This window comes from Phacochoerus africanus, chromosome 7 (assembly GCF_016906955.1).
Source record: "Phacochoerus africanus isolate WHEZ1 chromosome 7, ROS_Pafr_v1, whole genome shotgun sequence".
Taxonomy (NCBI): Eukaryota; Metazoa; Chordata; class Mammalia; order Artiodactyla; family Suidae; genus Phacochoerus; species Phacochoerus africanus.
In genome coordinates, this window is record NC_062550.1 from 25519136 (window position 1) to 25543220 (window position 24085).

General features: G+C 41.1%; 1 protein-coding gene across 2 annotated transcripts in view; it reads left to right on the top strand.

Annotated features, from left to right (window-relative positions):
* The first annotated feature begins 734 nt into the window (after positions 1-734).
* The window catches only part of RBMS2 (RNA binding motif single stranded interacting protein 2), a 65051-nt gene continuing 41700 nt past the window's right edge, over positions 735-24085 (top strand). Inside the window, exon 1 of one of the 2 annotated variants that reach the window (XM_047786947.1) lies at positions 735-962. In XM_047786947.1, coding sequence (XP_047642903.1) covers positions 897-962 — 66 coding nt within the window. In that variant the 5' untranslated portion in view covers positions 735-896. The remainder of the gene's footprint in view (positions 963-24085) is intronic. The other variant, XM_047786948.1, reaches the window with a different exon arrangement.

Sequence of the window (24085 nt, forward strand, 5' to 3'; positions counted from 1 at the left end):
CATTCCAACTCTGTGAACTTCAGCTTAGGCATAAATTTCAGGTTGGGTGAGTAACTAATTGTTTCAGCTTCGTGGACCTTGAGGACTAGGAAATAGTGGGATAAAGACTCAAATAGGATGGTTTACAATTGTTGAAGAAACCACTAGGCAATTGTATCTCAATAAAGCTGGGGGCAAGAAAAAAGAAAGCACTAGTCACCAAGTTTAAGGACAGTTTGACAATTCCTTCTTAAGTATGAAGTCACACTCTGGGGAAATCCGAAAACGATTAAGCAGCATCAGCCCATCACTGTGACCCAAGAGGAATAAAATTATCCAAGGATCTTAAACTAGTTATTTTTCATACTCTTTTCCTAGTCTTTGCTCTTTGGTGAGCTCTTCTCTTCTTTCTTTGTGTGTTAAGATCACTATAAATATAAAGTAGGTAAAGTCCTGAGCTCATCTCACATTTTTTTCCTCAGTATGGTTTTCTTCATGTGTTCTCCAAAGCAGCATCCCAGTGGCCCTTTTAAAATCAAGCTTGAAATCTTTTTCTGAGATCTAAGGAGAAAATATCCTTATTGTTTTTTCATGAGAATCAGAACTTGCTCATATAGGAAAGGGATGGAGTGGAAAAGGGTAGACCTAAGAACTTTTCTTTTGGCTTTTACTGCTAAGCTTGTGAAAAATGAAATAACATCTTGGGCATTAGGACCCAGTGGAAGAGCCTCCCTCAGACAGGGGGTTAACTTCTATCAGTGACGTAAACAAGCAGCCCTAGCTCATTCTCTACTGGGCCCCCCCTCCTTTTCTCCCCCTCCCTTTTCCCTCTTCCTCCCTCCCTCTCCCTCTCTCTCTTTCCCCTCCCTTTACCTTCTCCCTCTTCTCTCTCCCAGCTTCCTAACATTAAAGAGAAAATGCTGCTATCAGTGACTTCGAGGCCTGGGATTTCGACTTTTGGCTATAACAAGAACAACAAGAAGGTAGGGAAAAGTGATTTTTTTTGGAATCCAGCTACTTCCTTTTCTGGGGATCGGGAGTGTCCTTGGCTTTAACATTCTCCTTAAGAGGGGAACCAGATTCCTCTCTTCTCTGTGGAGTCTCAGCGCCTCCCTTTTCCACCACTTTTTTTTTTTTTTTGGCTTCTTTTCTCACCTGGTACTGAAGTTCCAGGAATTTATAGTCCCTTATGTGAGGCCTGAGAAGGCAGAGGAATTAAAGACAAATTAAGCTTTGCAAGTTTGCATCTTTGTGAAATGAAGTTAGTTTGAGTTCCTGCTGTTGTACGCAATTTTCACAGGGATAATGTCACCTCAGACCCTGCCCTCTAGGTCACCCCTCCGAGGTTATTTTGTCTTTTTAATTAACTGTTGGCATTCTCCCTCAGCCCACCTTCCTTCCTGCCATTCCACCAGTGTTATCAGGTAGCTGAAATGCAGTCAGTGAAATCACTACAGCTTCTTCTGAGGACCGAGTCTACTCTTCTAGATTTAGATAGAGACCCTATCCTACCCAGCCTGTAGGGAAGGAGTTGTAAGAAAAGACATACCATAGGAATGAAGGCAGAAAGTTGTGTGGTTCTTTGGGGTCTGCTGCTGAGCTGGTGCTTCCTGCCCTGCAGATATCCAGGCTCAGCAGGGATCCTTGGAGTCTTTATGATTAACCCGCAGCTGCCAGAGAGTTGTGTTATGCTTGGGCACAGCGGCAGCCTGAGAAGAGGTGGACTGAAATCATACCCACAATTGCCAGGAATATCTTGGGCAGTTTCTTGGGCACATAGGGATGATTAGGAGGAACTTTTATGCTGTAGCAGAAAGACCCTTTTCTTTACCCTCTCTTCATTTTGTAGCTGTTTTTTGAAGAAAAAAGTGCCATAGCCATTTAAGGATCCTTTGTTCATTTGATGGATTTTTGGGAGGTGGGAAGATTCCTGTTGCTTTCTCATATACCTAAAGAGACTGTCTGATCCAGGCAGTGGGTGTTTAGACCCAAAACACTTAATATTAGTGTATGGGTGTTGGTTTATATGGTATCTATTCTGTTACATCCTTAAGAAACAGAGGGTCATATTTGTTGTCAGTTATACACACACATACACACACACAAATCGATATGTGATTTTGATAGATTTCATCTGTCTTTATTCTTTTCAAATCTTATATAGTACTGTATGAAAGTTTCTTCCCTAATTTTTTCCTTCCAAGTCTCTCAGGTTACCCATTAAAACACAGTAAAATGAATTCCTGAAAAAGTGTTTTCCCTTAATAGCGGCTTCATGTATTCAATGCTCTCTAAAATATTCTCTTTTCTTAGCTCTCCACTCCCTTTCCTCCTTGTAGTATAGGAAACTTTTAACTAGCTTCTAAATCTAGGATAGTGTAGGACAGGAGGTATGAATGTGGACTGGGATTCGAATCTCACACCTCTTTCTGGTAACTTGCGATTGAGCAGCTCATCAGGATACCTGAGGTAGAGGGTAGATAGATGTTTACTAGCGTATTTGTCTGGTATTCTTTGGGCTCTTACAGGTCAGTGTTATGATGACATCTCTTTGTGACTATGTCTATGACTCCTAGTGTACAAATATATAGTTTGTGAGTTTTGGGTACATTTAAACTAAATCATTACTACATTGTTCTTTGTCTTTTTGTTGACATGTACGGCTAATGTATTCATTCCTCTTTTGGGAAGAATGTTTTGGATGAATCTGCTTGTGTAATTTGACAATTTTTATACCAAAGTTTAAATTTTCATAACTTTTATTAGTTTTTCATAATAAATGTAAGGCATGACCTTTTTTTTTTAAATTAAGACTAAAGAGGTGTATAAAATGAAAAATCAAGTCTTCATGTCCTAAGTTTTTTTACCTAAATCCCACCCCTTAAGGAAAATAACTGGTAGCAATTTGGTCTGTCTATTCTACCAGATATTTTTCTATGACAAGGTAAAGTTTTAATTAAAAAAATTTATTTTTTTAATTTTTTCGACTGCGCACGTGGCATGTGGAAGTTCCCAGCCCAGGGATTGAACCTGTGACACAGGAGGGAGCCAAGCCAATGCAGTGATTCCAGGATCTTTAGCCTGCTGTTCCACAAGAGAACTCCTAAAGTTTTAATTTTGTCATTGGCTTAAGGACTCAGTTTCTCAAGTGGGCTAAGTCTATGTGGAAAAGTTCTTGGGCCTGTCCAGAACACTTGAAAAACCGAAATAGTAGTTCCCACTGTGCAGTGGGATTGACGGCATCTCTGCAGCACCAGGTTGCAGGTTTAATCCTCAGCCCAACACAGTGGGTTAAAGGATCCAGCATTGCCACAACTGTGGTGTAGGTCCCAACTATATCTTTGACCTGATCCCTGGCTCAGGAACTCCATATACTGCCAGGTGACCAAAAAAGAAAAAGAAAAGTAAAACAAAACAAAAAAAACAAACCCTGAAATAAAGAACAATAAAATCCTAAACTTCTGAAAAAGTACAAATTATAAATATCTGCTTTTATTGCCCATTATTATGTTATACCAAAGTCTGGAAATAATAGATTTTTAGAGATCTCTTTCTTTAAAAGAGCATTTTTACATCATAAATTTTTTTTTCTTTACTGGCCACACCTGGGACGTATGGAAGTTTCCAGGCCAGGGATTGAATCCAAGCCTCAACTTGGATGAGCTGTGGCATGCATCTGTAGCAGTGCCGGATTCTTAAATCACTGTGCCAGGCCAGGGATTGAACCTTTGCTGCTGCAGACAACGCTGGATCCTTATCCTGCTATGCCACAGTGGGAATTCCTTTACATCATAATTTACTGTAGTCATCACTTCTGGCTGGTGGAATAAAAATAATTCCAGTGAGCTCAGTTTGAAAAGCTATTTATACAACACTATTGTGACTTTTTATTTACTTGTCTTTAAGAAGTAAGATTGTTTTGGAGCTCCTGCTGTGGCACAGTGGGTTAAGGACCTGGTGTTGTCTTTGCAGTGTCTCAGGTTGCTGCTGAGGTGCAGGTTGGATCCTCAGCCCAGCATGGCACAGCTGCAGCTCTGATTCTATGCCTGGCCTGGGAACTTCTATATGCAATGTGTGCAGCCAAAAAAAAAATTCATTGTTTTATTTTGAAACATACTTGTGTACTTTATTTATTAAGGAAGTTGTTTCTGGGGAGCCCATGACAATTGTAATTTTCTTACTCTTTTCTGGCCATGGCAAATATAGGCATACAATCAACAAATGTATAATACGTCGTAAAAGCACTTTCTTTCTCAGGATGTAGTGTTGAATACCCATTCCTATCTTTGGAAATAAAATAGTCACAGAAGGGGGAAAATGTGGATTTCAAAGAGAGATTCTGCAAAATAATGTGGTACATTTTAGTAATAATCTGTTTTATTGGCCTTCAGTTTTTCCTGGTTCTTTAAAAAAAAAAAAGACTGGAGATAAAAAGATCAGAGGTCTCAACACTGTTTTTTCACCTTTTGAAAGAGTTACCTCAGTACAGAGACTTGAGTATAGGTAAAATTGAAAGAGGAAGTGTTTGGGACTAAAGGAATTTTAGACTTGTAAAGAGCCTAACCACGCCTTCCCTGACATCATCTTCCTGGCATGTGTTATTATAATTTAACTCCTCAGAGCATCAACAAACCATTCCCTTTGGAAAAAAAGAAAAGAGACTGTTTAACTGGTATATTTTGCCTTCCCCAACCTACTTTGCATAAATTTCTCTTTCTTCTTGATCTTAGCATGTCTGTTGGGGGTGGGGAGGAGGCAGTGATGAGAGTAGAACTGACTGGTAGGCATTGCCAGATCTTCACTCTTTAAAAAGCTCGAATTACCCAGAATTTTCAGAAGTGCTTACTTGAGAGGAGAAAAGGGGAAGCACTTCTAACAGAGAATTTTTGTGTTTTTACTATACAAAATTCATCTAGTTTCCATTAAAATTAGTAAAATTTTGAAAGTTTAATATCCGTTGACTGGGGGCAGCTAATAATTCTGTTATCAGTGATGTAGTTAACTCAGTTAAAGTTTAATAGTGATGTCTTTCCACTGATTCCTTCTTTCTTGTTTAGCTCTACTACACTAACTTCTGCCCTCATTACTACAGTAACAGACATCCTGAATGATCTCCTTGCCTCCTGTTTTTCCACTGCCTATCCCTTGCCCTCAGGTAATTGTATACCTTCTACCAGAATAATCTCCCAACATTCCAGCAGTCTAGTGCTAAGCATTTCTTGTATAAAAAGCTTTAATGCATGAGTTCCCTGGTGGTCTAGTGGTTAAGACTTGGTGCTTTCACTGCTGCAATCCCATTCAGTCCCCAGTCTGGGAACTGAAATCCCACCTCAAGCCACTGCTTGCTAAACAAAGTCCAAGTCCTTAGCCTAATACCCACTGTTTATCTAGCCTTTCCTTATCTTTCCCTTGCATGATTTCATTACATTCACTCAGTTCCAGCCAGTTGTGTTACCTGCAGCTCTCTGGATATACCCTTTGGTTTTTGGTTTACATTTATCATCTCATAAGAAAATATGTTCTAAAGTAGGAAAATATAGAAAAGAAACAGGACAAAGGAAAAATAGAGGAAAGTATAAATTAGAATAAGAAGTCAGGCGTTCCCATCATAGTGCAGTGGAAATGAATCCAACTAGGAACCATGAGGTTGTGGGTTCGATCCCTGGCCTCACTCAGTGGGTTAAGGATCTGGTGTTGCCGTGAGCTATGGTGTAGGTCGCAGACATGGCTCAGATCTGGCGTTGCTGTGGCTGTCACATAGGTCAGCAGCAACAGCTCCGATTTGACCCCTAGCCTGGGAATCTCCATGTGCCACGGGTGCGGCCCTAAAAAGACAAAAACAAAAAAGAAGTCAGTTGGAATTAAAATGCATATGTGCCAGGAGTTCCTGTCGTGGCACAGCAGAAATGAATCTGACTAGGAACCTTAAGGTTGTGGGTTTGATCCCTGGCCTTGCTCAGTGGGTTACGGATTCGGCTTTGCCGTGAGCTGTGGTGTATGTCGCAGATGCAGCTTGGATCTGGCTTTGCTGTGGCTGTGGCTGGCAGCTGTAGTTCTGATTAGACCCCTAGCCTGGGCACCTCCGTGTGCCATGGATGTGGCCCTGAAAAGCACACACATACACACACACACAAAAGTACAGATGTGCCAACCACAGGATTTTATCCTGGAAGGTGAAAGTTGATGAATAGTCTTTGATTCTGTCAGTGTGGAGGTGGTTGATGACTTTGACAGGCAATTTCAGAGTGGGGAGCAGAAGCAAGGTTGGAGTGGGTTGATGAGTGAAAGAAGGTAAGGAAGTATAGATGGTGTATATAGCCTAAACTTTTAAGAAATTTAAGATGAAGAGCAGAACCCAATATAAAAATTGAGCAATATATCTCAGTAGATATTTCTCCAAAGAAACCTACAAATAGCTGTGAAAAAATGTTTAGCATCATTAGCTATCAAGGAAATCAAAACCCCAGTGAGGTACCACTTCACACCCACAAGGATGGCTATAATCAGAAACACAGATAATAACGTGAAATAATTGGACCCTTAAACAGTGCTGATTGGGATGTAAAATGATGCAGCTACTTTGGAAAACAGTTTGGCAGTTCCTCAAAAAGTTAAACCCACTCTGTATATACTCAAGAGAAATTAAAATGTATGTCTACACAAAAACCTATACATTATTGTTCATAGCAACATTATTCACAATAGCCAAAAAGGGGAAAAGCACAAATATCCATCAACTGATGAGCAGATAAATAAAATATTATTTATATCCTTTCAATGGAATTTTGGAATTTTATTCAGCAATAAAAAGTAATAGAATACAGGAGTTCCCTGGTGGCCTAGCAGTTGGGGGTTCAGTGTTGTCACTGCTGTGGCTTGGATTTGATGCTTGGCCTGGGAATTTACAAGTGCCACAGGTGTAGCCAAAAAAAAAAAAAAAAAGGAATAGGGTACTGATACATTCTACAAAATAGATGAACCTTGAAAACATTATGCTAGCGAAAGAAGCCGCTCACAAAAGATCACATACATTTGACTCTTGAGCAATGTGGGGCCTATGGATACCAGACCTCTGCAGTTGAACATCCATGTATCAGCTGTAGTTGATCCTTTGTGTATTTGGCTCCTCCCTATCCATGATTCTTCTGCATCCTTGGCTTCAACCCAACAGCAGACTGTGCTGTACTATAGTGTGCTATACTATTGAAAAAAATCCACATGTAAGTGGATCTGTACAGTTCAAACCCATGTCTTTCAAGGGTCATCTGTATTTCATGCTTCTGTTTATATGAAATGTCTAGAATTGGCAAATCCAGAGAGACAGAAAGCAGATTAGTAGTTGCCTAGGGCTGGAGTGGAAGAGGATGGTTGGGGGGAAAGGAAGAGTGACTAGTAATGAGTTTTGGGTTTCTTTGTGTAGTAATGAAAATGTTCTAAAATTGATTGTGGTGATGGTTGCATAACTCTGTGATCCAAATATCACTGAATTTATACTTTAATGGGTTAATTATATGGTATGTAAATTATATCTCAGTAAAGTTGTTTTTGGTCTTTTTGCTATTTCTTGGGCCGATCCCGCGGCATATGGAGGTTCCCAGGCTAAGGGTCCAACCGGAGCTGTAGCCACTGGTCTACGCCAGAGCCACAGCAACTCGGGATCCAAGCCACATCTGCAACCTACACCACAGCTCACAGCAACACCGGATCGTCGACCCACTGAGCAAGGGCAGGGACCGAACCCGCAACCTCATGGTTCCCAGTCGGATTCATTAACCACCGCGCCATGACGGGAACTCCCAAAGTTGTTATTTTAAAGATGGGGAGTAGGGAGTTCCCGTCGTGGCGCAGTGGTTAACAAATCGGACTGGGAACCATGAGGTTGCAGGTTCGATCCCTGGCCTTGCTCAGTGGGTTAAGGATCCGGTGTTGCCGTGAGCTGTGGTGTAGGTTGCAGACGCGGCTCGGATCCCGCGTTGCTGTGGCTCTGGCGTAGGCCAGTGGCTGCAGCTCCGATTGGACCCCTAGCCTGGGAACCTCCATATGCCGCGGGAGTGGCCCAAAGAAATAACAAAAAGCCAAAATAAATAAATAAAGATGGGGAGTAGAGAAACGAGATAAAGGCTGGAAGAGAATGGTGGTAGTGTTGAGGGAATTTTCTTAAAGATGGGAGGTAGGGAGCCAAAGGTAAAAAGAATCATGGCTAGTTACTTGATGGCTTACTTTCCAAATATTTATGGTTCTGTTCATATCCTTTCACTCTCAGATTCTTTTGTCATTATGCCTCAGGTAGTATTCAGCCTCTAATCCTTTTGTTTTTGATGGTGCTTCCTTTTTTTTTTTTTTTCTTTTTAATACAGAAGTTCCAGGTTAGGGGTCAAATCAGAACTGCAGCTGCCAGCCTATGCCACAGCCACAGCAATGCCAGATCTAAGCTGCTATCTGCGACCTATGCAGTTTACAACAATGTTGGATCCTTAACCCAGTGACTGAGGCCAGAGATCAAACCCGCATCCTTATGGATACTAGTCAGGTTCTTGCTGAGCCATGTCTTCTCCATCTCAGTTAAATGGTAATTGTATTTTTATTTTTCCAAATATTCAGGGCAAAATTCTTGACTTATCTGTGACTCTCTTACAGTCCCATGTCTAATAGCATAATACTAGCACCTACTTTATTGGACTGTTAGTAATTAATGCCTATTACATAGTAAATGATCAATAGGTTAGCAATTATAAATAAAATTGCACGTAGAAGATATGATTCCATTCTTTTTCTTCCTATATGCATATGAACAAGTTTATAGTTTCATCTTAAAACAAAACAACTCTGCTTGATCTCATGTCTCTTGCCACTTACTGTCTCATTTCTCTGATCCTTTTTATAATCTTCCTAGTTCCCAGGCTTGGGGTTGAACCCGTGCCACAGCAGAGGGAATGTCAGATCCTTAACCTGCTGTGCCACCAGGGAACTCCTGTAATCTACCTTCTTGAAAAAGTAGTTCCTATAGAATCTACTTCATTACATCCCTACTCTTTTTTAGTATTTTTTTTTTTTTGTCTTTTTGCCATTTCTTGGGCCTCTCCCGCGGCATATGGAGGTTCCCAGGCTAGGGGTCCAATCGGAGCTGTAGCCACCGGCCTACGCCAGAGCCACAGCAACACAGGATCCCAGCCGCGTCTGTGACCTACACCACAGGTCACGGCCATGTGGATCGTTAACCCACTGAGCAAGGCCAGGGACCGAACCTGCAACCTCATGGTTCCTAGTCGGATTCGTTAACCACTGCGCCATGACAGGAACTCCCCGTATTTTTTTAATTCTTTTTTTTTTTTTTTTTTGGGCTGCCTCCTGGCATATGGAAGAGTTCCTGGGCCAGGGATTGAATTTGAGCCAGAGCTGTGACCTATGCCACAACTGGAGGAACACCGGATCCTTAACCCATTGCTCTAGATTAGGGATTGAACTGGTACCTGCACAAAGACATGCTGGATCATTAATCCACTGTACCACAGCAGGAACTCCAGTATTTTTCATTTCTAATTCTGTAATATATGTAACATAAAATTTATGATCTTACCCATTTTTAAGTTTACAGTATAGTCAAGTACATTTACATTGTTGTAAACCAGTCTCTGGAACTCTTGTTGTTGGCCAAGTCTGTGGCATGTAGAAGTTCCTGGGCTGGGGATCGAATCCAAGCTGCTGCAGTGGCAACACCTGATCCTTAACCCTCTGTACCATAGGGGAATTCCTGGAACTCTTTTCATCTTGCAAAACTGAAAGTCCACGCCCATTAAACAACTTCCTATTCTTCCTGTCCCCCAGCTTTTTGCAAACACTATTCTACTTTGTGTTTTTTATGACTTCTCTAAATACCCCATATACGTATAGTCATATAACATTTGTCTTTCTTGTGATTAGCTTATATCACTTAGCATAATGTCCTTAAGTTCATCCATGTTGTAACATATACAGGATTTTCTTGCCTTTTTTTTTTTTTTAAATGATTGCACCTGAGGCATATGGAAGTTCCCAGGCTAGAGTTTTGACCCAAGCCACTGTAGCTGGATTCTTAACTCACTGTGCTGCAGCAGGAACTCCAGAATTTCTTGCGTTTTAAGGCTGAATAATATGACATTGACTGTATATACCACATTTTGTTGACCCATTCATTTGTGAGAAACACTTGAGTTGCTTCCATCTTTTGGCTATTGTGAATAATGTTGTTGTGAATACGGGTGTATAAATATCTCTTCAGACTCTGTTCTCAGTTCTTTTGGGTATATTCCCAGAACTGGAATTTCTAGTTCATATGGTAATTCTATTTTTAATTTTTTGAGGAATTACCATATTGTTTTCCATTGTGGCTGTATCATTTTACATTCCCAACAGTACACAAGTTCTGATTTCTCTGTAACCTTGTCAACACTTATTTTCTGTTTGTTTTTTGGTTTTTTTTTTTTTTGATAGTAGTCATTCTAACAGATAGGAGGTGGTATCTCATGGTTTTGATTTGCATTTGTCTAATGATTAGTGAGCATCTTTTCATGTGCTTATTGGCCATGTGTATGGCTTAGAAAGTATCTAAATCCTTTGCCCATTTTAAAAAATGAGATTGTTTGGGGAGTTCCCACTGTGGCGCATTTGGTTAAGAATCTGACTGCAGCAGTTCAGGGCACTGCAGGGGTGCTGGTGTGCATGGGGGGGGGTCCCTTCCAGGTGCCGAGGATGCGGCTATAAAAGGGATTTTTTAGTTTTTTGTTAATGAATTGTAAGAGTTCTTTATATATTTTGGGTATTAACTACTTACCAGGTATGTAGTTTACAAATCATTTCTTACATTCCGTAGGCTGCCTTTTTGTGTCCTTTGAAGCAGGAACTATTTTTTCTTTTCCATTATGATTTATTGCAGGATATTGAATATAGTTCCCTGTGCTATATAATAGGGCCCTATTGTTTACACATTCTATATATAATAGTTTGTATCTGCTAGTCCAAAACTCTCAATCCAGCCCTTCCCTGCCCCCTCTTCCCCTTAGCAACCACAAGTCTGTTCTGTTCTTTTTGGCTACACCTGCAGCATATGGAAGTTCCCAGGCCAGGGATCTAACCTGTGCCACAACGTGACCCAAGCCACTGCAGTGACAATGCCGGATCCTTAACCCTCTGAGTCACTGGGAACTTCATTTATGTCATATTTTAGAGTTCACATATAAGTGATATATGGTATTTATCTTTCTCTGTCTGACTGACTTTGCTTAGTATGATAATCTCTGGGTCCATCCATGTAGCTGCAAATGGCATTATTTCATTCTTTTTTATGGCTGAGCAATATTCCATTGTGCGTGTGTGTGTGTGTGTGTGTGTGTGTGTGTGTGTGTGTATTACAACTTCTCTATCTGATAGACGCATCAGATATACTACATCACCTTTATCAGATAGACATTTAGGTTGTTTCTATGTCTTGCTATTGTAAATAGTGAAGTATGGTAGTTTTAAAGTATGGTAGTTTTAATTGAGATAATCCAGTTTATCTGTTTTTTCTTTTTGTTACCTTTTGGTTTCACATCCAAGAAACTGCCAGATCCAATGTCATGAAGCTTTTCCCCAAGAATTTTATAGTTTCAGTTCTCATGTTTAGGTCTTTGACCATTTTAAGTAAATTTTTGTATAAAGTGTAAGTTAAGGGTCCAATTTCATTCTTTTTCAGGTAGATATCCAGTTTTTCCAGTATCATTTGTTGGAAAGACTATTCTGTCTTCATTGGATGGTATTGGCATCCTTGTCAAAAGTCATTTGACTATTATGCAGGGGTTATCAGGAGCATGTTGTTTAATTTCCACATATTTGTGAATTTTCCAGTTTTCCTTTTGTTACTGACTTCTAATTTAATCCATTTATATTTAAAGTAATTACAGCTAGGTAAGGACTTAATATTGCCATCTTGTTGTTTTCTGGCTGTCTTGTAATTCCTTTCTTCTCTCTTGTCTTGCTTTGTGAATTGATGATTTCTGATAGTGGTATATCTGATTGCATTCTCTTTATATGTATCTATTATAGGTTTTTGTCTTGTGGTTACCCTCAGCCTTAGCTGAAACATAGATGTAACAGTCTATTTTTTTTTTTTTTTTTGGTCTTTTTGCCATTTCTTGGGCCATTCCTGCAGCATATAGAGGTTCCCAGGCTAGGGGTCTAATCAGAGCTGTAGCCGCCAGCCTATGCCAGAGCCATAGCAACTCGGGATCCGAGCCGCATCTGCGACCTACACCACAGCTCACGGCAATGCCGGATCCTTAACCCACCAAGCAAGGCCAGGGATCGAACCCGCAACCTCATGGTTCCTAGTCGGATTCGTTAACCACTGAGCCACGACGGGAACTCCAGTAACAGTCTATTTTAAGCTAATAACTTCCATTGCATACAGAATCTACCCTTTTACTCCCTGACACAGTTTGTTTTTCATGTCACAATTCACATCTTTTTATTGTATCACATCTAAGTATTGTAGCTATGGCTATTTTAATACTTTATATTTTCATGTTTTCGTATTACTGGTTGGCATATTTTCAGATAGAAGAACTCTTTTTGACATTTCTTGTAGGGAAGGTCAGTTGGTGATGAACTCTCAGCTTTTGTTTGTTTGGGAAAGTCTTTAACTTACCTTCACTTCTGAAGGACAACTTTGCTAGGTAAAATATTCTTTTCTTAAATTTTTTTTTTTTTTTTTGTCTTTTTGCTATTTCGTGGGCCGCTCTCGCGGCATATGGAGGTTCCCAGGCTAGGGGGTCGAATCGGAGCTATAGCTGCCAGCCTATGCCAGAGCCACAGCAGCGCAGGATCCGAGCCGTGTCTGCGACCTACACCACAGGCTCACGGCACCGCCGGATCGTTAACCCACTGAGCAAGGGCAAGGATCGAACCCGCAACCTCATGGTTCCTAGTCGGATTCGTTAACCACTGCGCCACGACGGGAACTCCTAAATTTTATTGAAGTATAGTTGATTTACAATGTTATGGTAGTTTCAGGTGTACAGCAGTGTGAATCAGTTATACATATGTCTAATCCTTTTCAGATTCTTTTCCCACCTAGGTCACTACAGAGTAGTTTGAGTAGATTTCCCTGTGCTATTCAGTAGGTCCTTGCTACTCATCCATTCTGTATATAGTAGTGTGTATATGTCAGTCCCACCCTCGCTTTTTATCCCTTCCCCCAACATTGTCCCTTTGGTAACCAGAAGTATGGTTTCAGAATCTTTGAATCTGATTCTCTTTTGTTAACATGTTTTCCCTGTATCACTCTTTATTAGATTCCTGGGTAAGGTATTCTTGTATGGCATTTTCTTTTTCTTTTTTCTTTTTTTTTTAGGGCTGTACCTGCGGCACATGGACGTTCCAGGGCTAGGGGTTGAGTAGTTAGGTTGTGAGCCACACGGGAAGTTCAAGGCTAGGGGCTGAATCAGAGCTGCAGTGGATACTAGTCGGGTTCGTTATCATTTGAGCCACAATGGGAACTCCCAGATTTTGTTTTTTCATTATTAAGACTTTGCAGATTGGGGAGTTCCTGTTGTGGCTCAGTGGGTTATGAACCCGACTAGTGTTCATGAGGATGCAGTTTGATCCCTGGCCTCGCTCAGTGGGTTAAGGATCCGGGAGGATCCAACATTGCTGCAAGCTGCAGCATAGATTGCAGATGTAACTTGGATCTGGCATTGCTATATCTATGGTGTAGGCCAGCAGCTGAACTCCAATTCAACCCCTAACTTGAGAACTTCTGTATGCCTACACCACAGCTCACAGCAACGCTAGATCCTTAACCCACTGAGCAAGGCCAGGGATTGAACCCACATCCTCATGGATACTAGTTGGGTTTGTTACTACTGAGCCACAGTGGGAACTCCTCTTTCAGCATTTTGAATATGTCACCCCATTCTCTCCTGGCCTGTAAGATTTCTGCTGAGAAATCTGCTGATAGCCTTATGGAGGCTCTCTTGTATAAGAGACATTTTTCTTCCCGGCTGATTTTTAAATTCTCTCTTTGTCTGATTTTAGCCAGTTTCTTGAAGGTCATTTTGGATTGAAATTTTGAAGTGAGCTATTAGCTTAATGAACTTGGATGACCACATCTCTCCCCACATTTGGGAAGTTCTCAGCCATTATTTCTTTGAATAAGCTTTCTACCTTTTCTCCCTCTCTTCTTCTTTGACTCTAGTGATACTCAGATTGTTTCTGTTAATGTGTCCTGTAAGTCCCACAGGGTGTTTTTTTTTGTTTGTTTGTTTTTTGTTTTTGTCTTTTTAGGGCCACACCTACAGCATGTGGAGGTTCCCAGGCTAGGGGTCAAATCAGAGCTGTAGCTGCTGGCCTACGCCACAGACAAGCCACAGCAATGCCAGATCTGAGCCACATCTGCGACCTACACCACAGCTCACAGCAATGCTGGATCCTTAACCCACTGAGTGAGGTCAGGGATGGAACCTTCATCCTCATGGATACTAGTCAGCTTCATTTCCACTGATCCATGATGGGAACGCCCCCACACATTTTTTTCATTCCTTTTCATTCTTCTTTTTTTTCCCTCTTCTGGCTGGCTAATTTCAAATTATGTCTCTTCAGGCTCACTGATTCTTTCTTCAGCTTGGTCTGGTCCATAGTACTTATAAGTTGCCAAATCTTACTGGTGTTTTTTTGTTTGTTTTTTGTTTTACCTTACCTAAACTTTTAGTGGCCTTGTCAAAGTTAACTATTCCCCATTTCTTGGAACACTGTCATTTCCTCTGTTAACACAAGAGGAAATGTGTCTTGCCCTTCTCTTTTGGCCTCCTTATCAGTAACTTCTCTTCGTTTCTGAGTGTTTAGAGCTTTAGGCTTTCTTGCCTTCTCTTTAAATGTGCTTTTTTCCTAGATTTCACTTATTGCTGTGCTAAGAGATTCACAGATAATTGCTAGACCAGACTTCTCCTTTGTGTATCCAACTGCTTAATTGATATTTTTTCCTGGAAGTCTCACGGGCTATTAAAATTACCGTATTCAAAATGTCATGCTTGCTTTGCAGTCCTCAAATTGGCTTGCCCCCCATTTCTACAGTATTAGCGAGTGATACTGCCATCCATCCAATTATTCAAGGTAGACACTACTTTCCTACATGTAATTTACAAGCAAGTCCTTTGATTTTTGCCTATAAACTAAATCTCAAATCTTTCTACTTCTCTCCATCTTTACTGCCATCTCTCCAAATATAGGCTCTATTGTCTCTTGTTTGGACTATTATAGTGGCCTCCTAATTGAGCTTCCCATTTCAACTCTGCCTCACTCTCAATTATTCTTCCCATAGTAGCCAGAGTATATTTTCAAAACATAGAGTAGATCTTATAACTTCTTTCATAAAATTATTCACTGATTGTCTGTTGTGTTGAATGAGAGCCAAGTACTTGAACACAGCCTGGAATAGTCTGCCTACCCCTCCGTCCTTCCTTATACTTCTGTCTCACTGGCCCTCTATTTCTTTCACATTCATTTGAAAATTGCACCTTATGTCTTTACCCATTTCCCTCTTTCTGGAATGATTTTTTTTTATTTCATTCTCTGAATGGCTGGTTTCTTCTCATCCTTGAAGTCTCACTTAAATGTCACCTTTTTGACTATACTAACTAAAGTAGGTCACAGCCTTCTGTTTTTTTTTTTTTTTCCCTCTTAGTCCATTTATCATACTGGGTAATTATGTAATTACTTTGTGACTGTTTGATTAATGGCTCCATCTCCACTAAATGCTGAATTCCATTAGAACGAAGACCATCTCTAGTCTTTAGACCATCTTTTTCTCAGCATTTTGTCCCTGGTACCTGACATAGTACCATGCCTGGTAATCAAATGCCGGCATTCAGTATTCATTGACTTGAGGGGATGTGAGCTCCTTTTATATTTCAGGCCCTTAAGAGCTTTATATATATTTATTTTAATCCCTTCACCAATCCTATTACATAAGCGCTGTTACTGTCCACATTTTGCAGGTAAGTTTAAGTGACTTATTTTATTTGCATGGCAACACTAGAATTAAATTTTAGTCTGTGATTTTTTTGAGCCTGTGTTTTAACCACTTCCTGCTAGTTAATTGGTTTTATACTCAAGTAATAGACTTTTGAAAAAAAAATTTAGTAAATAATGAATTTCTCTTGTGGCACAGTGTGTTAAGGATCCAGCACTGTCACTGCAGCAGCTTTAGTTTCTGCTATGGTGCAGGTTCGATCCCTGGTCCAGGAACTTCTACATGCCACAGATGTGGCCCCAAAAATTTTTTTATAAGTTTTAATTTAATAAACATTGATTTGTTGCCTACTACATTGCTAAATGAATAGTGAATACTCGAGTACTTATATCAAAACTGAATCTGGGGAGTTTCCATTGTGGTTCAGCAAAAACAATCTTGACTAGCACCCATGAAGGTACAGGTTTGATCCCTGGCCTCGCTCAGTGGGTTAAGGACCCAGTGTTGCCTCAGGCTGTGGTGTAGGTCACAGACGTGGCTCAGATCCTATGTTGCTGTGATGTAGGCCAGCAGCTGAAGCTCTGATTTGACCCCTGGCCTGGGAACTTCCATGTGCTGTAGGTGAGACCCTAAAAAAACAAACAAAAAAATCTGATTTTTCCCTTACTTGTAAAATAAAGATCTGAGGAGTTCCCTTTTGGTGCAGTGGATTAAGGATCTGGTGTTGTCACTGCAGTGGCCTGGGTTTGATCCCTGGCTCAGGAACTTCCACATGCCACAGATGTGGCCAAAAATAAATAAGTAAATAAAGATCTTACATTACAAATGAAAATGATTTTTAAGTGATTTTTGGTTGTCCCGAGTTGAATATTATTAAATCATTATTTTACAGTTATAAGATTTGTGAACTGGTAGGGCTAGACATGCTAACATTTTACCCTGACCTCCATTTCGACTACCAAAGAAACTTGACTACTCCTTAAAGACCCTTAGAGTTTAAAAGTTTCAGTTTGAAGCATTCTTCTTCCTCTGCTCCAGTTGAAAAATAAGGAAAAAGTTTGACAAGTGGAAATAAAAGCAACGCTTTTATTACTGATAAAACTAATATTCAAGATGATAGCTTCTGGAGTTCTCTTGTGGTGCAGCGTGTTAAGGATCTGGTGTTGTCACTGCAGTGGCTTGGGTTGCTGCTGTAGCTTTGGCTCAGTTCCTGGCCTGGGAACTTCTATGTGCCTTGGGCCCAGCAAAAAAAAAAAAAAAAGATGGGGAGTTCCCATTGTGGCTCAGTGGTAATGAATCTGACTAGTATCCACAAGGATGCAGGTTTGATTTCTGGACTCCATCGGCAGGTTAAGGACCTGGCATTGCCGTGAGCTGTGGTGTAGGTCACAGATGCGATTCAGACCTGGCGTTGCTGTGGCTGTGGTATAGGCCAGTGGCTACAGCTCTGATTGACTCCTAGCCTGGGAACCTCCATGTGCCGCAGATGCAGCCCTAAAAAGACGGAAAAAAAAAAGGATAGTAGCTTGTGGGTCAGTGGACTTTCTACTACTGCCCTAGAATTAGACGCATTTCTCCACCTAAGTGCAGGCAATGATCAAAACAAACCAGGAGTTTCTGTCGTGGCACAGAGGAAACAAACCCGACTAGGAACCACGAGGTTGCGGATTCCATGCCTAGCCTTGCTCAGTGAGTTAAGGATCTGGCGTCGCCGTGAGCTGTGTTGTAGGTTGCAGACATGGCTCAAATCTGGTGTTGGTGTGGCTGTGGTGTAGGCCTGCAGCTGTAGCTCCATTTCGACCCCTAGCCTGGGAACTTCCATATGCTGCAGGTGCGGCCCTAAAAAGCAAAGAACAAACACAAAACCAAACTGAAAGTTATGTATTTCCCCTGTGGAGTAACCCTGGAAAACCTCACCAGTGTGTAAGGTAGCAAAACTGAATGAGTGCTCCCTGCTGGCAGCTGAACCTGCTTGGGGTGAAAGAGGAAGGGGCTGTGCTGCTGCTTCTAGAGCTGCCTGCACAGCTGGGGCGATATGCTGATGTCTTTCCCTCCGCACTCAGGGGGTCGGTAGAGTGAGCAGTGTTTTCTCCCTTGCAAAAATGATGATCAGATTCTTCCGTTTGGTTCCATGTTTACATTGCAGACCAGTGCTCAAATGTAGTGGGTTGTTTTTTTTTTTTCTTTTTATGGCCATATCTGCAGCATATGGAAGTTCGAGGGCCAGGAGTTTAATGGGAGCTTCAGCTGCTGGCACATGCCACAGCAACACCAGATCCAAGCTGCATCTGTGGCCTATAGCACAGTAGTTGGGTTAATCACCACTGAGCCACAATGGGAACTCCTCTTCTGGTTTGTTTGTTTGTTTGTTTGTTTTGGTGTCACTTTAGACTGTTGATTTGAACACATACATTTTAAATTTTGATTTCTTAAAAAAATAATTAGGGCTGGAGTTCCTGTCGTGGCGCAGTGGAAACAAATCCGACTAGGAACCATGAGGTTGCGGGTGATATCCATGGCCTTGCTTAGTGGGTTAAGGACAGATCCTTGCCGTGAGCTGTGGTGTAGGCTGCAGACTCGGCTTGGATCTGGCATTGCCATGGCTGTGGTCCCACAGCTGTAGCTCCGATTCGACCCCTAGCCTGGGAACCTCCATATGCCAAGGATGCGGCCTTAAGAAGACAATAGACAATAATAATAATTAGGGCTGATTTTTTTTTTTTGTCTTTTTGCTATTTCTTGGGCTGCTCCCGAGGCATATGGAGGTTCCCAGGCTAGGGGTCGAATCGGAGCTGTAGCCACCGGCCTACGCCAGAGCCACAGCAACACAGGATCCCAGCCGCGTCTGCAACCTACACCACAGCTCACGGCAACGCCGGATCATTAACGCACTGAGCAAGGCCAGGGACCGAACCCGCAACCTCATGGTTCCTAGTTGGATTCGCTAACCACTGCGCCACGACGGGAACTCCTAGGGCTGATTGTTGACCTTGATTATAGTTGGTGAAAGTCATCACTGTTCCCGTGTTTAGAGAAATAGTGATGGAAAGGATGTGGACTTGGGAACAAGATGGTCCGGAGTCAAAAATAGGACTCTGCCACCTATTAATTTTATAAACCTGGGAAAGCAGGAACTCCTCTGAGCCTCAATTTCCGTGTCAATAAAAATTAAAATGGAAATGATACCTGTCTCTTAATCTTCTTTGTAAAGATTATATTAGATATCAAAATCCTCTAGGGCCTGGAATATGGGAAATAGCCAGCATTTGTTATTTTCCCTTCCCTTTGCCTGAGAAGAAGATAATAATGAGGCAGTTGACTATTGAGATTAACATCAGTAGTCACTTTTGAGAGGCTAGGTGGGAGCACTTTTACAGTGTTACTAGGAGGTTTTTAGACTTACTAATGATAGCCATCCTGACCAGTGTGAGGTGGTATCTTGTAAACCTGTTTTCCAGTCGATTTCTCCTTTGTTCCTTTCTTCTTCTTGTTTTGGTTGGATGATTCCCTTTTATTTTATGCTTGTGTCCTCTTCTTTTTATATTTTGTGAATGTATTGTTTTGGATTTGTGGTTGCCCTGTTTTTCAAGTACGTTAACCCCTTCCTATATCTGCTTGCTTTAGACTGATAGTCACATAGGCTTAAACACATTCTAAAAAAGAGTCTATATTTTGTTTTTCTTTGTCTTTTTGTGGCCGCACTCTTGGCATATGGAAGTTCCCAGGCTAGGGGTCAAATCAGAGCTAAAGCTGCTGGCTTATGCCACAGTCACAGCAATGCAGGATCCGAGCCGTGTCTGCGACCTACACCACAGCTCATAGCAACACTGGATCCTTAACTAACCGAGCAAGGCCAGGAATTGAACCGGCATCCTCATGGATACTAGTCAGATTTGTCACCACTGAGCCATGGCGAGAACTCCCAGAAGTCTAGATCTAATTCTCCTTCCCCACATTTTATGACTTTGATTTAAGTACTTTTAAATTTTTTAATCTTTTTAAAAATTATGGTTGATTTACAATGTTGTTCCATTTACTGCTGTACAGCAAATTGACCCAGTCATACACACGCACACATATATATACACACATTCTTTTTCTTATACTCTGTCCCATCATGTTCAATCACAAGAGATATGTTTTATGATTTTGATGTCCTTTTTTTTTTCTTTTTGATCTGTGTATTTGCCCATTTAAGTAGTTACTTTCCAATTGTGATTTCCTCCATCCTGTATCTTCTTACCTCTTTCCTATTTGGAAGAGACCTTTCAGTGTTTCTTTTAGAATTGGTTTAGTGGAGTTCCTGTCGTTGGCTCAGTGGTTAGCGAATCTGACTAGGAACCATGAGGTTGTGGGTTCAATCCCTGGCCTTGCTCAGTGGGTTAAGGATCCGGTGTTGCTGTGAGCTGTGGTATAGGTTGCAGACGAGGCTCAGATCCTGCATTGCTGTGGCTCTGGTGTAGGCTGGTGGCTACAGTTCTGATTCGACCCCTAGCCTGGGAACCTCCATATGCCGAGGGAACAGCCCTAGAAATGGCAAAAAAAAAAAAAAAAAAAGAAGGACACAGACATAGAGGGAGGACCACCACATGAAGATGTGATGTATCACACGTCCTCATGGATGCTAGTTGGGTTTGTTAACCACTGAGCCACAATGGGAACTCCTGATTTATATTTTTTAAAGATATTTTTATGTATTTTTTAAGTACTTTATTTTTTTGTCTTTTTAGGGCCGCTCCTGTGACGTATTTTTTGAGTTTTTTCAGTTACATGCTGAAGTATTTTGTAACTAAATAAGATATTTGGTATTTGCTTTGAAATAATATGGGAGGTAGGGAAATAGGTGGAGCTACAGATGAAGCAAGTTCGTCCATGAATGATTGTTGAAGCTAAGTGATAACTGTGTCAGGATTCATTATATTCTTTTGTTTGCTTTTGTATGTTTTTCATAATTAAAAAAGATCTTTTTAAACTTTGCTTCCTATCCTCTGAATCAGGACTGTCTTTTTTTTTTCCCCCATAGGTAAGATATGAACAACCTTAATACCACACCCAGGATAGTTATTACTTAAGGAAATCACTGAATGCAACTATCAGAGTGAGCCTAAGCAAAGATAGAGAAGGGAAAAAATAGAGGAAGAAAGGAAAGATGTAAGGCAGAGGATGGATACTAGAGAAAAGGAGAGGTGAGGAGTAGTAACGAGTTGGCTCTAAGCTTTAATCTCTTACTCTCATTCTAGATTTTCTTCCAATTTCACCTCCAAAGGATACCAAAGGCAAGGAGGAATCTTAAGATTCTGCTCTATAAGTTCTATCTAAACTGTTTTATAGTAAGGAGAAAGAAAAAGATATTTTGTTTTTATATATCAGCCTAAGAGAATAAGGATTTCCCCCTTTTCTGCATTCTTTAAGGTGCCCGACTAGCTCAGTCAGTAGAGCATGAGAGTCTGTTTTCTTTAGAGATCTAGTATATTGTCGCTATTTTGTAAATAGAACATCTCTATGTGGCTGTGGGTACTGGACCTTGCAAAAATTCTTACATAAACTTCCACATCATTATCCACGAACTGATTAGAACTTTCTCTTCTATTTTTGGAGACCTGATCCCTTTGTTTATAATTGGCTTTTGGTATTCAGTTTTCACTTTGTTAACCAATCCTTACCTCCACTTCTTACCTCCAACTTCTGCCGCATGTTTGTGGTTTAATAGACTAGGTTAACACTTGCTCAAGGAATAGGTCTGTTTATATCACTGTCTTTAATTTTTTGAGGTTTTGTGTGTGTGTGTGTGTGTGTGTGTGTGTGTTTGTTTTGTCTTTTTAGGGCTGCACCCGTGGCATATGGAGGTTCCCAGGCAAGGGGTTGAATTGGAGCCATAGCCACTGGCCTACGCCACAGCCACAGCAATGCCAGATCTAAGCCACATTTGTGACCTATGCTGAGCAATGCTGGATCCTTTAACCCACATGAGCGAGGCCACAGATCAAACCCATATCTTCATGGATACTAGTCAGGTTCTCTCTCTCTCTCTTTTTTTTTCTTTTTTCTTTTCTTTCTCTTTGTGAGGCATATGGAGGTTCCCAGGTTAGGGGGTGAATCAGAACTGCAGCTGCTGGCCTATGCCACAGCAACGCCAGATTCGAGCCTCGTCTGAGACCTATGCCGCAGCCCATGGCAACACCAGATCCATGACCCACTGAGCGAGGCCAGGGATCCAACCTGCGTCCTCATGGATACTTGTCAGGTTTGTTTCCACGGAGCCATGATGGGAACTCCCTAGTCTGGTTCTTAACCTGCTGAGCTACGTGGGAATTCCTAGATCACCGTCTTTATTGAAATTCAAGTTATGTTAGGAACCATGAGATCATGGTTCCAGGAATAATGCTTTTAAAAAAATAGCATGTCAGATTTGAGACTTTTTTTTGTTTTTAAATAGATAACAGATAATGAGTTTTTCAAAGTCTATGAATCACTTTCTATTCTGCAAAATTCATTGTATCCTTTTTTAAAATGCCATATATAAGTGATAGCATATGATATTTGTGTCTTACTGTCTAACTTCACTTAGCATGATAATTTCTAGGTCCATCTATGTTGCTGCAAATGCCATTATTTCACTCCTTTTATGGCTGAGTAATATTCCATTGTGCTTATGAACCACATATTCTTTATCTACTCCTCTGTTGATGGACATTTAGGTTGCTTCCATGTCTTGGCTGTTGTATATAGTGCTTCAATGAAGACTGGGGTACATGTATCTTTTCAAGTCATGGTTTTCTCAGGATAGATGCCCAGAAGTGAGATGGGAATCAAATGGTAATTCTATGTTTATTTTTTTGAGGAATCTCTATACTGTTTTCCATAGTGGTTGCATCAATTTACATTCCCACCAACAATATAAGAGCGTTCCTCTTTCTCCACACCCTCTCCAGCATTTATTGTTTGTAGACTTTTTTTTTTTGGTCTTTTTTTTTTTTGTCTTTTTGTCTTTTTTCCTTTTCTAGGGCCACACCTGCAGCATACAGAGGTTCCTAGGCCAGGGGGCTAATTGGAGCTGTAGCTGCTGGCCTACGCTAGAGCCACAGCAACACTGGATCCAAGCCGTGTTTGCAACTTACACCACAGCTCACGGCAACACCAAATCCTTAACCCACTGAGCAAGGCCAGGGATCAAACCTGCAACCTCATGGTTCCTAGTTGGATTCGTGAGCCACGATGGGAGCTCCCGTTTGTAGACTTTTTAATGATGGCCATTCTGGCTGGTGTCAGGTGGTACCTCATAGTAGTTTTGATTTGCATTTCTCTAGTAATTAGTCATGTTGAGCATCTTTTCATGTGATATTTGGCCATCTGTATGTCTTTGGAGAACTGTGTTTAGATCTTCTGACCATTTTTTGATGGGTTGTTTATTTCTTGGTATGGAGCTGCAAGAGATGTTTATATATTTTGGAGATTAATCCTTTGTCAGTTGCTTCATTTGCAAATATTTCCTCCATTCTGCAGGTTGTCTTTTCGTTTTGCTGTGCAAAAACTTTTAAGTTTAATTAGGTCCCATTTTTTTAAAAAATTACAAAAAAATTTTTTTGCTTTCTAAGGCTGCACCCGCAGTATATGGAGGTTCCCAGGCTAGGGGTCCAGTCGGAGCTACAACTGCTGGCCTACGCCACAGCCACAGCGACGGAGGATCCCAGCCACGTCTGTGACCTACACTACAGCTCACGGCAACACTGGATCCTTAACCCACTGAGCAAGGCCAGGAATCGAACCCACAACCTCCTGGTTCCTAGTCGGATTCATTTCCACTGGACCACGATGGGAACTCCCCATTTGTTTATTTTTGTTTTTATTGTCATTACTTGAGGAGGTGGCTATGAGAGGATACTGCTGTGATTTACATTGGCGAGTGTTCTGCCTATGTTTTCCTGTAAGAGTGTCCGGTCTTATATTTAGGTCTTTAATCCATTTTGAGTTTGTTTTTGTGTATGGTGTTAGAGAGTGTTCTAATTTCATTCTTTTGCATGTAGTTGTCCAGTTTTGCCAGCACCACGTATGGAAGGGACTGTCTTTTCTCCATTGTGTATTCTTGCCTCCTTTGTCATAGTTTAGTTGCCCATATGTGTGTGG